Source organism: Drosophila sechellia, chromosome 2L (assembly GCF_004382195.2).
Source record: "Drosophila sechellia strain sech25 chromosome 2L, ASM438219v1, whole genome shotgun sequence".
Classification (NCBI taxonomy): Eukaryota; Metazoa; Arthropoda; class Insecta; order Diptera; family Drosophilidae; genus Drosophila; species Drosophila sechellia.
Window position 1 is genome coordinate 24,645,067 of NC_045949.1, and position 17,097 is coordinate 24,662,163.

The 17,097-nt window shown below is 39.0% G+C and overlaps 1 protein-coding gene across 15 annotated transcripts in view; it reads left to right on the forward strand.

Moving 5' to 3' along the window:
* LOC116800539 (lachesin) overlaps window positions 1-17,097 on the forward strand; it is a 371,289-nt gene that overhangs the window by 119,012 nt on the left and 235,180 nt on the right. For all 15 annotated transcript variants that reach the window (XM_032716080.1, XM_032716056.1, XM_032716059.1 and 12 more), the window contains one exon: window positions 3,424-3,555. In XM_032716080.1, coding sequence (XP_032571971.1) covers window positions 3,424-3,555 — 132 coding nt within the window. The remainder of the gene's footprint in view (window positions 1-3,423; window positions 3,556-17,097) is intronic.

The window sequence follows — 17,097 nt, forward strand, 5'->3', positions numbered from 1 at the left end:
ACCGTTTTGAACCATTTTTCGACATTTTTTCATACTTTTATTGGTCTTATAAATTTTTATCGATTTAATAGAATAGATAGATAAAATGATAGAATTTTATATATTTTTAAAATTCTCGTTCGCATTCACACTAGCTGAATAACGGGGATCTAATAGTCGGGGAACTCGACCATAGCATTTTCTCTTGTTTTGTCTAGGTTTTTTATCATAGCATAGTTCATTCTGTCTAGTCCAGCTGTGTTACCTTTCAGTGTTAAAATTCTAGATATGTTTTAGGTTTGTCTATTTCATTTGTTTTTTTGCTGATGATGTATGAGTGATTTTGAATGTAGTTAAGTGAAGTTTGCTTATGTTGTATAAAGTTTTATTATTTAGTGATTTCATGATATAATTCATGCACCGTTAAAAAGTGACTGCTGCGTTTTTTAAACCGAATGGCACGCGTAAGTATTCATAATTACCGTGCTTAGTAGCTGTCTTTGAAACTGAATGTGGATACATTGCCATCTGGTGGAAACCCTTTGCTAGTTGTAAAGAAGTTGCATATGCGTAATTTTCCTAAAATGTGCTCCATGCTTGTAACTGTGATTTAATTTTCGGTAGTCTACTACAATTCTGAATTTTTGTTTTGTCAGAGTCACAGTTGAGACAGCGGATTTGCCTTCAATAAGTTCAAATTGTCATTGCAAAGATCGCTGTAGCTTATTGTTGCATTAGACTCTGGGTTGGTAAAACAAAAATGTTCTGGGATATCATGTTAACTGTGTATAACTGGTATCATTCAGTCAAATTTTTAGTTTCAATGTAACCTGCTCTGGTGAGTTATAATGTACGAATATCCTCTGATGTTGTTAAAAGTCTGGTTAGTATTCTGATGAAAGGCCGTTTATGACTTATCAGAGATATTTTGCTTTTGGGTTTCTGTAGTAGATTTGAATAATCTTAACAAAACAAAATTAAGGGACAGTATAAAAGAATACGGCTCACAAATGTGTATATCGTGTGCGGATCACCGTAACATTTTTTCGCATTACCATTCTGTTAGGCAACTTGGGTCTCTTTTATATACGACAGGGGTGGAACGTTTGTCATTTTGCTGATGTTGTTGTTGCTGTTTTTAAGTTAATTTATATATTTGTTCTTATTTTCTTTAGTTAACCATTGTCTTCGGTATGTCTTTATGAATCTTAGTTTGTATCTTTCTTACTTATTATACTAAATATTGTTTGATTTTATTTTTCACTTATTTATTTATTATTTTAATTCTTTGTTTTTCGCATACATCACTATATTAAAATAACCTATGCTTGCGTTCTTATCATTCCTCATAAACACTTGGTGATCCCGACGTTATCGCAGTTTTTATCGGAGTCTGCAACTCTGCAACACACGAACATAAAAACATATTATACGGAAAACGTGATTCGGTCTCAAAACGAATCCTCAAATGAAGTGGAGCGAGCTAATCTATTTTGCGGCAGATGAGCTTGATGAAGTTTTATTTAAGCGCTGATTCGGTTAATCGGATTGATGAAGCTGACTTACTGGCGCAAGTGGTCCTTAAAGTCCTTAAAATTGGATATCAACATATATAGACATTACTATTAATGATGATATATCTTTTCGAGCTATGAAGCCTCGTTTGCCAAATCTCGAAATTGATCGTTTTCATGGATGCAATTCTGATTAGTAGGACTTTCTCCCAACTTTTAGTATATAATGCATATAATGATGAATGAATGAATTGATATTACAAAATTAGAATACCTACGGTCGAGTTTAGGCGGCGTGGCACTAAAAACCGTAAGGGCTCTCTAGAACCCTCGAATGTCAATTATAAAAAGGCTATGAATTTCCTGATTAATCGATTTAATAATAATGTTTTGCACATTCAGGCAATATTTGGCTTTAAAAGTTTCGAGAAGGGATCTTCAGAGGTTCTGTGATTGCATACTGTTCTCGATTTTTAAATTTGAGTTCAAGTCTTCAATAACTTTACAACTTTGCCTTAATTATGTGTGCAAGGGGCATAGTTTGAAGTAATGAAAGTCGACTTACTGCAGATATTGTCGCATGAAGCACCGCTCAAAAAAGCACCACAAAAAATAGTATTTCCGATCTATTACTTGTTCAACTGCTTAATTTACGTAAGAAACAGAATTTGAGCACTTATGCCTTACCGAGCAATTTTAGATTCAGCCTCTCAGCTAAACTTTATAGTTTCTTGCTTAGCTAGTCAACTGAAATCATAGAAGATTTCAAACCTCTTTTTCTGGCGTCGGAGAATATTCCATTATTTCTGAAAAGGCAGTCGATATTTTTGCGCAATCACGGGATTCAAGCTATCGTGCATCGAATCTCTATGTGATTCCCCTGGGACCCAGCTTCATATCAACTTCTATTTAATTTTTTTCAAATACCGACCGTACATCAACCCATCGTCGTCAATATCCAAGTTCTATGATCCACTTATAATAATAATCTCTATGGAATGCTAACGAGGTTGAGGTCCATAAGGTAAGGTTCAGGCGACAAGGATCTCAGGAATAAGCTGTTAAGGAAGCTCATGCGGTGCATATTAGATATGAAGTACGAATTATGAGCATGACATCTATTAATAATATGTTCTCAAAATGAGTTGGTTAGTTTTTAAGAACTCATTAGAGGAGAAGATGAAAATATAACTCAGAAATGTCAAATGTTAAATTCTATATAAAATATACATTATATATATTTCCGATCTGTTATTTATTTTTTATTCCACTTTGTACTATTAAAGTTTCCAAAGTTTCGACACAAAACGGTGGTTATTTTCGTGAGATATAAAAAAAATACTTTTTTAAACTCATTGGCTGTAGAGTAAAGGGGTATACTAGTTTCGTTAGAAAGTATGTAACAGGCGGAAGGTAGCGTTATATATATAAGGTAAATATATTCTTGATCAGGATCAATAGCCGAGTCGATCTGGCCATGTGCGTCTGCCTGTCCGTCCGTCGAGATCTCAGGAACTTTAAAAGCTAGAGAGTTGAGATTAAGCATACAGTTTTCAGAGACATAGACATAGCGCAAGTTTGTTGACCCATGCTGCCACGGCCACTCTTTCGCCCACAAGCGGCACAAAACTGCCACGCCCACACTTTTTCAAAACGTGATATTTTATCATATTTTTATTAGTCTTGTCAATTTCTATCGAAATTATTCCCGCAAATCGCCCAACCCTGCCTCGCCCACACTTTTGAACAATTGTAAAGATATCCCAGAAAGATTATGAAATTTCCCGTTCGCATTTTCACTAGCTAAGTAACGGGTATCTGTTAGTCGGGGTTGTTGACTTTAGCATTCCCTCTTTATATTTATTGTTATTAGTGTTGTTAAAAACTACGTAATTAATTTTAAAAAATTAAAATAATTTGAACCTTGCAGGTCTTAAGTCGGTGGAAGGAGAAAGGCTGGTCTTAACAAATGTGCACCGTTCCGATATGGGAGAATACAATTGCATCGCATCTAATGGAATACCTCCTTCAGTTAGCAAGCGTTTTAACGTTTACGTTAATTGTAAGTATTATTAAAACAGAAGCCACTGTGAAACGTAAGCCGATTCAAGGAACAAGAAAGATTGAGATGGGCGTGATGTCGGGCTAACAAAATATTTCGTTCCCGAGGAAGACTGAGGAGTAATTGATATAATAATTGCAGGACCTTCTTATACAGGTCTGTAGGTGTGTATGTATAGACAAGGGTAGGTACATTTACAACCTCCTCTATGTGGCTACTACTAGAAATCTATTGTAAGGAAATCCTCTTCAAGTGCCCATCTTTTTGTTTTGTGCACAACTACTACTCTTCGCAGAATCGGAGGTCTATCAAGTATCGAGTTCTTTGCTTGGCATTTTAAATGACGACCCGAGAAAGGTCTGTGGTCCGCTTTATATAGCGGTTTGGCGAGGTGTGGTGTGACCGTATATATATTTATTTTATGTTTCTTTCATTCTGTTTACTTCATCGTTTGATCTTTATTTTCTTAATGAATTTTATGTTTCTTCATTTCTGTTGAATTCATTATTTTCTCTTACATCTATATTTTTTCTATGTGATTATTCTATAAGAATGTGCGAATTCTACGTCACTATAACCTCCTTTAACTTTGCAATTCCTTCTTCTATGTCCTGATTAAGTATTATTACGTCGTCCATGTACACAACGACAAAGTTGGTGGCAATGAGCTCCATTAGAACTGCCATAAACTTGCCAAACAGAACATAAAGGAAATTAAACTGTCCAGATTGGGCCCAAATGATGTATTCTCTCGAGAGCCCGGTTCGATCGGAACGTGGAAGAATCCATTTGTTAGATCCAAAGTAGTGAATGATCTCTTGTGAGCCATCGGAAAGTTGTCCTGATAATCTTTACGTTTAACTTTCGCTAGTCGCAGCATAGTATCTTCTTTCCATTTTTCTTCGATAACAAAACTACGGGCGACACTTACTCAGAGGTACTCGGCTGAATGATCTTCTCAGCAAGCCACTCTTTAACTTAATCGTCAACTGTTTTATGATCACATATTGGTAAACGGCGTGGATGCTGATAAACTGATACAACATAATTTTGTTTCCCTTTGCGTCTGGAACTCCCTAATAAATGTATTTTTTAAATTTGTAGAATACAACCTGCAATGGTAATAGTGATCTTGCCACAAGAGCTGATATGGTGTATATTCAAGGATAGTCCCAGGTTCTGGTACTCGTTAGAAGGTGGGTTCCTTAACCTACTCGCTCGGAAGTTTATTAATCTTAAATAAAAAAAACACGCGCGGAACGAACCGTGTAGTTTTACTAAGCAGATATTGAATCTCAGTTGTTGCTCACCCGACCATACATAATCTCCCCATTCCAAATCAAGATGTGTTGGCGATCCCAAAAAAACACATCAGACAAATGCTTAATTTCTCTTCTCCCATTCGATGCATGACTTTCGACTATCTAGCTTCAGTGTTGCTTTTTTCCATATCAGACAATTTATTCAGTTTCAATTCGTATATCCATAACGACAGGCGAGGGTATTTTATAACTATAGTAAATAGGTAGGTATAATGTGAAAAAGATAATTATAATTTTCAAAAGTTACATATTTATTCTCCATATGAAAAACTTAAGCCGATCTTTTGAAAAGCCACTCCACTCTTCAGAAGACTCATAGTCAAGACACAAACCCTTAAATAATGGAAAGCTTTGTTATCGCTAACAAAAATGTAAATGTAAATGTATTGCTATAACATGATATTAATTATACCCCTTACTCGTAGAGTAAAAGCGTATAATAGATTCCATGAAATGTATGAAACAGGCAGAAGGAGCGTTTCCGACTATATAAAGTATATATATTATTCATCAGGATGAAAAGCCGAGTCGATCTAGCCATGTCCGTCTGTCCTTATGAACTTCGAGATCTCAGAAACTGTAAAAGCTAGAAGGTTGAGATTCAGAATACATATTTTAGTGACAAAAACACTGCGCAAGTTTGTTGATCCAAGTTGCAACTGCTACTCTATTAGATATATTTTCACACTTGTATTAATCTTGTAAATTTCTATTGATTTGAAAAAAGAAATTTTGCCACGCCCACCCTAACTCTCCAAACCGCCCAAAACAGCCAAATTTTTGAAAAATTTTTGTTTTGTCAATTTCTATCGATTTGCCAAAAAACTTTTTGCCACGCCCTCTCTAACGCCCTAAAACCGCCTAAAACGGATATGGATATTTTTTCATTATTTTTGTTTAGCTGGCTGAAGAAGGAACGCGTGAAGCTATTAAGGCGCTACCGCAAGGGCGCGCGCAGCCTCCAGACACAACCCAGCCCAGACGAGTTTTTTGAAGCAGGGGCAGTCCTGGCAACAACTTTATCTGACCTACGCACAGCAGCTCATAAAACAGGCTAGCTCCTATTGTTAGGATTATGGGGTTTGCTGGTCCTGGAAAATTCCTAGTTTGCTGAAAATAGAACACTCGAAAAAACACTTGAAGACTTGTAGAAATAGCGCGGGCGCGACCGGGCGTATGTTTTATTGATCGTGGGTAGTTTTTACACACTAAAGCTTATTCTAATGCGTTGGGTTCTCCCAAGCGCAGCGGAGACTCCTCGGAGACTCTGTGGTGAAGAGCGGGAGAGCGTATGAGGGAGTGGAGAGCGTAAGAGGGAGCGGCGAGCGGGTGACAGTCCAAACCCCGTAACTTGAACACCTATTAACATGTCAACACGCTGAGCTTTATGAAATTCCGGTTCGGCGAGCTGCAGGTTTTCTGGAATCTTCCAGTCCCCAATGTCCACATTAGAACTTGGCTGGCGATCCGTGATATTGGGAGCGATAACTGCTGTTATGCTCGTTGAGAAGTCCGAAGTGACAGACCGAATCGCAATTCCTGCCGATAATCCATCAGTCGCGAAATTGGAATCCCCGATTCCAGTGACGGAGCCGGACGACCTCGACCTTTTAAGTTGCAGTTGATTTGCAAAACGAGAGGTGACCAAGTGCAGTTGAGAGCCTGAATCTAACAAGGCCCTGCAGGGAACGAACAGTACCGATCGATTCTGCACTAGAACAGTTGCAGTGGCTAGCAGCACAAGGTCACTACCGAGATCCTGGGCAATTAGAGTAGAAGAAGTCGAAAGCTGGGCAGAAGTCTCAGTGTGGGAGCTTGGAGACACCGGAACATGTGGCTGCGAGGAAGGCGGACCATCCAGATGGAACAGCGTATGATGCCTGATTCCACAGGTGCGGCAGCGGCTCGAGCTGCATTGCCGTAGCTGATGACCTGCCTTTAGGCAATTTAGGCAAAGTGCTAGTCTCTTTGCCTCGCGCAGACGATCTACTGGCGCTAAGTCTGTAAATTGCGGGCAATAATATATGGCATGCTCTGCACTATGGCAAAGCATGCAACCAAGAGAATTTTGGGTGGTAGCAACTAGCGCCGAACGATTTCTGCCCACCTGAACGCTTGGCGCATAGGTTGCCATGGCGCAATCCACGGCCTCCAAAGTCCTACATCGCTGCTCCAGGAATGCAGCCATCGATTCCCACGACGGAATAAGGTTGGCAAAGAACGGATCCTCCAGGCGCTCCTCCCACTTAGCTTGGCTCGCCGCATACAGCTTTTGCAGCAGCACTTGCACTATGATGCAGCCAGCGATTTGCTCAGTGGTGCCCAAACCCTTCAACGCACGAATGTGAGCGTTAAACTTGTCCGACAATTCCCGAAGCGATGCCACTGAACCATTCCGTACTACCTTTAAACCCAGAATCTCGGTGATATGCGCCTGAAAAACGAGACGCCGATTATCAAACCTTTTTTGAAGCAACTCTAAAGCCGCTTCGTAATTGCTGTTTGAAATCTCCAATGATCGGATAGTTTCCAGCGCTGAATCCCTCAAACATGACCGCAGATGTTGAAATTTCTCAATGTTGGAGAGGTCCGGACGGCTGTCGATTATGCTCGTGAACACGGAGTAAAAATCAGTCCAGTTTGCGTAGCCTCCGCCAAACGTTGGCAGCTGCACAGGCGGCAACGGCATCGGCCTCGGCCGCGGCTGCTTTTGAGGACCACTACACTGGTGGGGCACAACACCTTCCGCAAGCGTTGAGTGCGGCGCGAAATGCACATTGCGTTTGGCTATGAATTCATCAAAAGACTCGCGCATTTCACTGCCAATTTCGTCGAAATCCAATTCCTCCAGTTCTGTATACAGAACATTGAAGGCACCTTGCAGCTCATCAATCTGCTCCAGCTCGTCGTATCCGCTTAGCGTCTCATTAGACAGCGACGTTTGTAGCCTCTGTAACCTGCTGAACAGCGCATTGGCTTTGCGCTTTAAAAAGGTCACCCTGTTTTTTTCACTTTCAGCGGGCATAGCAACAAATCGCCTTTAATTCGGTTCAGCGGGAAGATGAGCACAAAATAAATGCCGAAAATGCAAGCGGAGTCAATGCACGTAACGATATATGTAGCAATGTATGTATATATGCAATGCTAGCTCGCTTAAACACAGCCACTATCACCGAAATCACCACTCACTTGTCCAACCGATTGCGATTTAATGTATTTATATTTATTTATAAACGGGATAAGTGCATTAATTAATGCATGCAAATTAACACTATCACGTCGGGGTCACCAATGTTTAGCTATTGAGCTTTTTCAATAGCTTTTGCGAATAATAAAAAACCGAAGAAAGTTTGTTTATATTACGACACTGTTTATTTTGCGAATTGTTTACGGCAGCTAGGGCCGACAAAGAGCTATATCGAATGCACAAGCTTAGTCTTTTTCGAAACACGAAGAAAAGGCAATTGGCGGGACAGACAGCCGAAATGCAGCGCCCAAGCTTAACGTAGGTAGATAACAAAAAGATCAAGGAATGAGCGCCGTACAGATAAATGCGTGAGAGAACAGCGGTTTGCACTATGGCACTATCGGCTTACAATATTAAAGAGTATGAGATTAGTCTACTGCACAGTTTTGGCGGCTGCATGACCCAACAATTTTATTAGCATAAAAAAAACTTTTTGCCACGCCCACTCTAACGCCCTAAAGCCGCCGAAACGGTCACGCCCACACTTTGGATCAAGTTTTAATTTTTTTGCTCATTTTATTTCCCAATATCTATCGATATCCCAGAAAAATTATGGAATTTCGCGTTCGCATTCACACTAGCTGAGTAAAGGGTATCTGATAGTCGGGGAACTCGACTATAGCATTCTTTCTTGTTTTTAGAATCAGCGCTTGAAGTAATAAAATGTATATTTTTTTATGACATTAAATACCTAAATATTCCATATGTGCGGCCGGTAGGATACCGAAAAGAAAGTCCAAGTAAATTCGTAGTCCTTTGAAACCCAAGCGAAAAGGTTACCTGAATGACGTAGTTATCATTGAGATTGTGCTTGCGAATTTACCTCAACAAAGTATGTCGGTATTTTTTGCAATAAAAGTGACTCAATCGGTATCCTCCCCAAGAACCTGTGTGTACTTATTATATACCTTAATTAATCGTCCGCTTCGCAAAGTGTAAACGCGACTAAGGTAGAAAATAAAATATCAAAGTGCACAGTTTGACATAAGACATAACCCTCGACATACTGTAACAGTCTGGGAAAAATATCAGTAACCCGCTTAAACAAATACAAGACTGACCGTTATATATCTAAAAACGTTTTATAATCAAATAAAACTAAGATGGCATTATCCCAACTTCTTCGACAAATACGCCAAGTGCTGCAGTCCTCTAGAGCCGTGCAGCCTTAGTTCGTTTATCAGACGAATTGAATATCTGCTTAGCCTAGCCCAACAAGCGATACTCTGCAGATAGCAGTAAATTTTGGATCCATAGAACTGAAAGTCATTGGAGATGCCGAGAAGGTCTGCCAACTATGATTTCACAACGAGTGGTCCACTTTAACCCCCCTGGACGAACTTTTGCGACTTTTGTATTGTACAATTTTGTAAAGAATTAGAAGATAAGTCAACTATTATTATTGATAAGTTAGACTTAGAAAGCAACTAAATAGTTAAAATTACACACAAGCACAATAAAAAATAATATTCAACGCTCACCCCCTGACAAACACGTATGCAGAAAGTCACCATCAACACGAGTTTGATTATCATAACATAGCTGACCAAGACATCGAGATCAATGAACAGTTTCAAGATGAGCAATTACAGTATAAACAAAACGAGACGTAAGCAAAGTTTGCTACTCCGAAAATTTTCCAATTCCAGCCTCATCAGTACATAGAGATCATGTTCAACAATCACAGACACCAATGTATACTCGAGACTGGATCATCAATAAACATGATGAACTCAAATTTTTTTAATCTTCAAGTTCACGATAAACAAATTGTCGGGCCTCAGAGTCGGCAGCATTATATAAAGCCAATTGTAATAGTTAAGATTAACGTACAACAATTATTGTTTTCCTCTTGCACTTTTATTTTCTCATTTATCTAAATAAACGTTTGCATACAGTATTATCTTTACGCTCGTCGCTCTACAGAGCGATCGGAGAGACGAACTCTCTCAATCTGAACTCTGCTGGAACAAATCGAAGCGCTTCGAGAAGCTTTCAAAACGCTTCACACTTAACACGAGTTAAGTGAAACGACGAATTTATCGTGCAATTCCAGGCGATAGTTCGATCGGAAATAGGCAAGCGTAGAAGAAGAAGACCTAACTTTTACAAGCTTTAATACGTCACAAAACAAACACAGTCCATGAAAACCCAGTATACAAAAGACCCTACTCATATTGAGTATGAGGAAATTGAGGAAATGCTATTGGACTATTGCATTCCACTATAGATTGTTCCCAAAAAAAAAGGGTCTGATCTGGAAAACCAAAATTCAGGTTGGTTGTAGACTATCGAAATTTAAATTAAGTAACTTTAAACGATAACTTCCCGAAATTTTAGGCAAGTTAGGGAAATGCCAATACTTTACAACAATTGATTTAGGGAAAGGCGTTTCCAAATCGAAATGGATTTTGCAATTATGTTTAGAATAAAAGCTCTTTATGCTGAAATTATTTCACTGCATAGTGGAATTGAAATTTACTGACTGATGCAGTTTGATTGAAGCGCAATAAGTTGATCATGGCTTGGTCTCCAAGCGGAAGCTGTGTTTACTTTAATTTTGGTTATTTATCTTACTGGCAAAGGCAATGACAAAAACAAAGACAAAGGAAATGCTGCATAGGTTGGAATTTAAAATTTGTTTATAAGCTAGAGTGCTATGTTTAAGGGTTGGATAACTTGCACATAAACTCCACTGTGCACCCTATGTCTCGTCCCGCTCTCACACAAAATATATAGTTCTAAGCGTGCAGACTGCTCTCTTGCGGCTTGCTTGCAAGCTTTGATTTTGTGTTGTTGTACAGGTGCCCGATTTAAAAAAAATATGGGTACTAATGCTGTCTGCTTTTAAAATAATTGCCGCCTTCTTATAAAACCTGAGAGGCCAAAAATGACTTGTTGGCTAAGTCCGCTGGTTTTAGCGGCAGAACAAGCGATGACCAAGCTAAGGGCCCAAATGTAAAATACTGTTGTGATACTTGCCTAAAGGCTGCGAACGAGATGAAATCCTTTATGCGCCAAACAAAAGCTGGCTTGAAAGGACTGATCAACAGATCAAAAACGGTCTTCTCCATAAGCGGAGGAAAGTATGAATTCTGCCGTCTTTCCCTTAGAAGAATGCAGGAAGCATCTTTAAAACGGCGATTGATGCGAACAAATCGGGAAAATTTGTTACGCCTACAAACGTAGGCCGTCGTAATAATTTTCTCCGAAAATGCTGCTGACTGCGTCATACACATTGACAGTACTTAAATGTCTGTGCCACCTGAAATAACCAAACTCTTCAAAGAACGTGTTGAAGTTTTGGGTTTTATTGCTACATCAAACGAAACCAAAGCAGACTCAGAAAAGATATGGGTTGCCCAAAAAGTAATTGCGGATTTTTTAAAAGAAATTAAATGCATTTTTAATAAAACTTAGAATGAACTTCAATCAAATATATAATTGCCATTTTGTTCGATAACCTTTTGGCATCTTCTTGGCAAATATAGTATTCCACGCATATAGAACTTCTGGCCTTTATCTGCAAAAAACTGAACCAAGTGCGATTTTATAGCCTCATCATTGCCGAAAGTTTTACCATTTAAGGAGTTCTGCAAAGATCGAAATAAATGGTAGTCTGATGGTGCAAGGTCAGGGCGATATGGTGGATGCATCAAAAGTTCCCTGCTAAGCTCACTCAGTTTTTGGCGAGTGACCAAAGATGTGTGCGGTCTAGCGTTGTCCTGGTGGAATATGACACCTTTACGATTGACCAATTCTGGTCGCTTCTCCTTGATGGCTGTATTCAATTTGTCTAATTGTAGACAGTAAACATCCGAATTAATTGTTTGGTTCCTTGGAAGTAGCTCAAAATATACGACACCCTTCCAATCCCACCAAACAGACAGCGTAACCTTCTTTTGGGGGATATAAGCTTTTGAAATGGTTTGAGCTGGTTCACCATGCTTGGACCATGATCATTTTAACTAACGTTGTTGTAAACAATCCATTTTTCATCTCCAGTTATGAGTTTTAAAAACGGATCGAATTCATTGCGTTTAAGGTGCATATCACAAGCGTTGATTCGGTTTTTGAAATGAACTTCTTTCAATACATATGGTGCCCAAATATCAAGCTTTTTCACCAGTCCAAGACTTTTTATGTGATAATGAACGGTTGATTTTGGTATATTTTACTTCTCTCTTATCTCACGCTCAAATACATGACGATCCAATTCGATTAATGATTTGATTTGGTCATCATCAACTTCATTTGGCCGACCTGAACATGGCTCATCTTTAAGTGAAAAATCTCCAGAACGCAATTTGCGAAACCAATTTTGACACTGTCTTGCTTTTAAGGCTTCATCACCATACACATTTCGTAACTTTTTATATGCCTCTCTCCAGTATATGCCGATACCGACTATATAAAAAGTTTATTGTCGCCAGGAGCCTAAACTTTCTGGGCACCGCACTTAAGCTAAAAGCGGGCGCATCTGATGCCTCCGATTTAGAAATGTTAAAAATGTCGGAATCCAGGTTAATAGAGTTCAATAATAGGCAGGTAGTCATTAATACAGAAACGCAAAATAAAATTAATGAATTAACGAAAAAATTCATTAACAAAATCATTCAAGCAAAAAAAATAATATGATTAACACTCCTCACTTGAGATAGTGTTGGCTCGAAAAAGAATGTTAATAACCGAAATTCAAAATTTAATGCTTACCGTCACACTGGCTTAAGCCAATATCATTAGCCATGCCATTTTTAACCATTATGATTTGAAGTTTGTACTAATTGATTACAAATCCTCGTTATAAGCCTAATAGAAGCATCTAATATTAGAGTCTTCCAGTTCCATAGTATTATCCATTTGATAATTGCATATCCCAATATTAAAGCCACTTGTAGAAAGGTCACAATTTTGCCTGTATCACACCAACACATCGTGCTGCAACTAACGGGGAACATATTAGCGGAATACAACAACGACGTCCTGGCAGTCACCGATTGTGTACTAACACCACGATACTTGAATCGAGGCCTGCTTTGGTAGACGACGGAGTAATAATAATCAACCAGCTAAAGTCAGCACTGACGACGGCCCCGAAATAGCTACTAACGGCTCACATCTGATTATGTTCCAGCGAGTGGATTTCACGGCACCACCAAATACTCTAACCAACGTGAAGCGATGAGGAAAACATTGCGCAGGCTGCAGCCATCAGCTGATGATTAAAGATCATCGACCACGATCCAAGACTAAGCATGCCACTTCTCTAAAGGAGGAGGTGAAAGCGGCTGGAACTACCGACATCTGGTTCGCGGTCGGAGTGGGATCCATCGTCCTCATTAGCTGCTCTATTCTACTCGTATTGGTACTGAGGAGGAGACGAGACGCACGATTGACACGTTCCAGATGACCGAGGACGGTCATACTTCTAGGGGGGGAGTATTTAAGACAATTAATGAGTAAACTTTAATCGGAACAAGTCTTGGGTGATTATTGGATCACCATAGAATCTTTATATGCAGATTCAGCATAAACGAAATTAGGGGTTAGATTTATTAGATACCCATTGGTTGCCGGTATAGTGAGATATGATGTTTTTCCCAATGTCAGCACTTAGCTCTAGTACAGTTGGATAAGTTTTTAGTTTTCTTTGACCACTGTTTCAATCTAGAGCACAAGCTCATAAATCGAAACTCCGGCGATTCGCCGTTATCTTCTTATTATCACGCTATCTGAATCTCTAGACCAGAAGCCTTCGTAATCATCCTAGTTCTACACTAGGATTCACGGAGCACTTCACTAGCATTCACGGACTGCATGGGATTACATAATCTCTCAGGGATTACATTATTTATATTCCCAACCAGGAATAATTAATAAAATTTTGTTGGTGTTTTTTTTATTTATTTTTCTTTTTTTTTACCGTTTTCTTCGAAATACTAAAAACATTTTAAGCACGACCGTTCTAGTGCCTACAAGTCGTTTAAAGCTGTCACGAACACACTTTTGAATGTAATTTGTATGCTATAGTTTATTCTTGGCACTTTCTACCAACTTGCTGCGTAACGGGTATCTGGTAGCAAAGAAATTATAATTTGATAATGTGATTTTATCAAATGACTTGTCGCGGGTTATGAACTTAACGAATGCTAACGCCATTTCTCGCAGGTTACAAGTTTTCTGCGGCATAGCTTGTTTATTGGTCCAAATCGTATTGCATAGTAGCTCTGTTATTGTAAGTATCACAACAGCCTGTGCTGAGCTTTTTAAATCCAGCGGTTAATACTTGTCTCGGATGTAAAGACCATTATTTTCGAAGCATTTAAAAGCCTCATATCACGGAGTGCTGCTAACTCTTGACTGATCTTTTATTATATAGTAGGTCTAATGCCTCTTGGACTGCTTTCTCCTCCTTTATATAAACTTGTAATTCCTAGAGTTTGCTATACCAGCAGGATACGCTCGTATTCGCAACCGAAACTTGTCAAAAATGTTTATGGATTTTCAAAGATTTTTCTGTACTGTACAGTACAGTACAGTAGTTGCTGCTGGTTTCAGCAATATATATTTGGTAATTTTTCGATGTCTGAAAACATCAGATGTGCCAAAACCCACATGGTAATGAAAACAATCGCTTATATCCTCCAAAGGTTTGCTTGGTTGACAGCTTTTAAATAGGGTGTTTATGATGGTTTCCCAATCGGTACCGAAACTTTTTGAAATTATTGATTATTATAATAAATTACTAAATAAAATACATTCAATCGAAAATCGCTACATTATCAGTCGTCGACTAGATTGCATAATTGCAAACTATTATCCGTTGAAGGTTCGCTAGTGCAATAAGCTGTCGAGCAATGAAAAATCTAGTCCGGATATTCGATTGAGCTCATCTCTTTCTAATAAAAATACTTTAATTTCTTCTTTGACTGATTTAATGCTGTCTAACATAATAAACACCGAGTTCCAACGCATACGCATTTCTTGCTTTAACGTCCTAGACAGTTTGTTATTCAAATGCGAATGTTTAAAATATTTTACAAGAATCTTGCAACATTCTATTGAAGACCTAATTGGAGGAAGAGGATTTTTTTCAAATATGTCATCCATAGCCAGCTTTAAATTATGTCATGCACAAGATAATCTTTTTTTACTTTTAAACTTTTATCGATATTAGAATCCAAACTGTACTCTTCCATAATACATGACAACGCTGTGCGCGATGTGACTAAATCAGCGAATTCCTGTTTGCCATACTGTGATCCAATATCCAAAAGCGCTTGGCCATACTCGCGAAAGTCATTGCTTGCCAATTGAAAAAATGAATCATTCACAACATCTGAATAGTTTTGTTGTACTAACCTTCGGTTACGGAAAACAAATGTAGATTTGCAACCAATGCGAGCTATTTTCTCTCCAGATTTTTCATCACACGATTAGGCACCGTTTTTTTGGCAAATAATGAAAGCGAATCAATTTTAGGTTGGTTGGCATTTTCATTTGCCGCCAAAACACATCTATGTCGGGCGAGCGTGCCTGTTCCCTGTTTAGATGAATATGCAAACACGTGCTTGCACTCGCGGCGCATACAAAATCAACTATTTCTTTGATGAATTCGATTAAGTCGAATGTTTGCCACACATTCCTGCGACCTTTGTTGTTTGGAATTAATTTTGTTTTATCACTTTTAATATCAATTGAATTTTTTATTTCTTGTCGCGACGTTGCTTTCACTTCACAGATATCTTTTATAAGTAATGTGCAATTCGGTAGCAAAAGTGATGGGCAAAATGCGATAAGCATCTAAAAAACTGAAAACTATCGATTGTGAAAAATTCGTTTTAACAAGTTAGATTGTGACAAACAGGTTCAACTTTTGGTTCTGTTTTTGGGCATTCGGGCCTGATTTCGGGCTTTCGGGCCTGCGGGCTTTTTTCTTAGGCCCGGGCCCGAACGAACCCCGCACGAAACACGACTTTGAGGCCCGAGCACGATTTCTTTGGCAAAGGCCCGAGTTATGATTAAGGATGCGAAGTCCTTGAGGTAGTTTTGCTGGTATTGAGGGTTTGGTGTTAGTTGCCCGAACTTCCGAGTTTTGTTTTAGAGAGAAGACGTTGATTCTTGTTCGATGACAAAACTGATCTGATTCTTTATTTCAGCGGTGGTCACAATGAGACCTCCGCTGAGAAGAGAAAATAGGAAATACATAGTGCCTTAAATACTACATGTGTAAGTGTAATCCATAAATGCTGCGTCGCAGACTCTTGAGTGCGTGAGTCGGGTGGCCGAAAATGTGAAGTGCTGTGTTGCCTATTCTTGAGTGGGTTAGTTCTTTGCTGATGTCGTGCTCCTATTACCCAGTCCGGAGGAGTAGTGGTTTCCTGTTGAAATGTACTTTAAACATTTCTCCGCTGCTGGCAACGGCCGTTCGCTGGACGGTCGTTGGGTGGCCTAATTCAACCCAGTGTTTACATTTTGGTTGCTTTGTACCAATTCCAGGGTAAGCCGGGGTGGCTTTGCTGGAGGGTCTGTGTGCCGGTTGGAACCGGTACATCCTCCCCTCCCGGATTTAAGTGACGGCCACAACGAAGGAGTCGTCGTCACGAAAACTGGCTCTGCTATTGTAGTAAATTCCACCCTCCTCCTTGTGTAGATGAGGCATGTTGTCGTCGCCACTCCAACTATTAGTAATATGTATAATGCTCCCAGGTTTGTTGTTGTGAATTTTTTCCAATAAATGATCGAGTTAGTGGCGTGAATGGATCTTAAATAAAATTTGTGTAAGTTAATGTCTTCTGTACTCTCGGTGAAATTTATATTTTTTATGATTAGGATATGGGCATCTATCTTCTTTTCATATAATGATAGTTCCTTGTCATAAGGAATTTGGTTTATGAATACTTTACAATTTTCGAACGTTACTAAAGCGGAGCCCTTTACGGATATCTTTGTGGTACAATTAGATTCAATAAT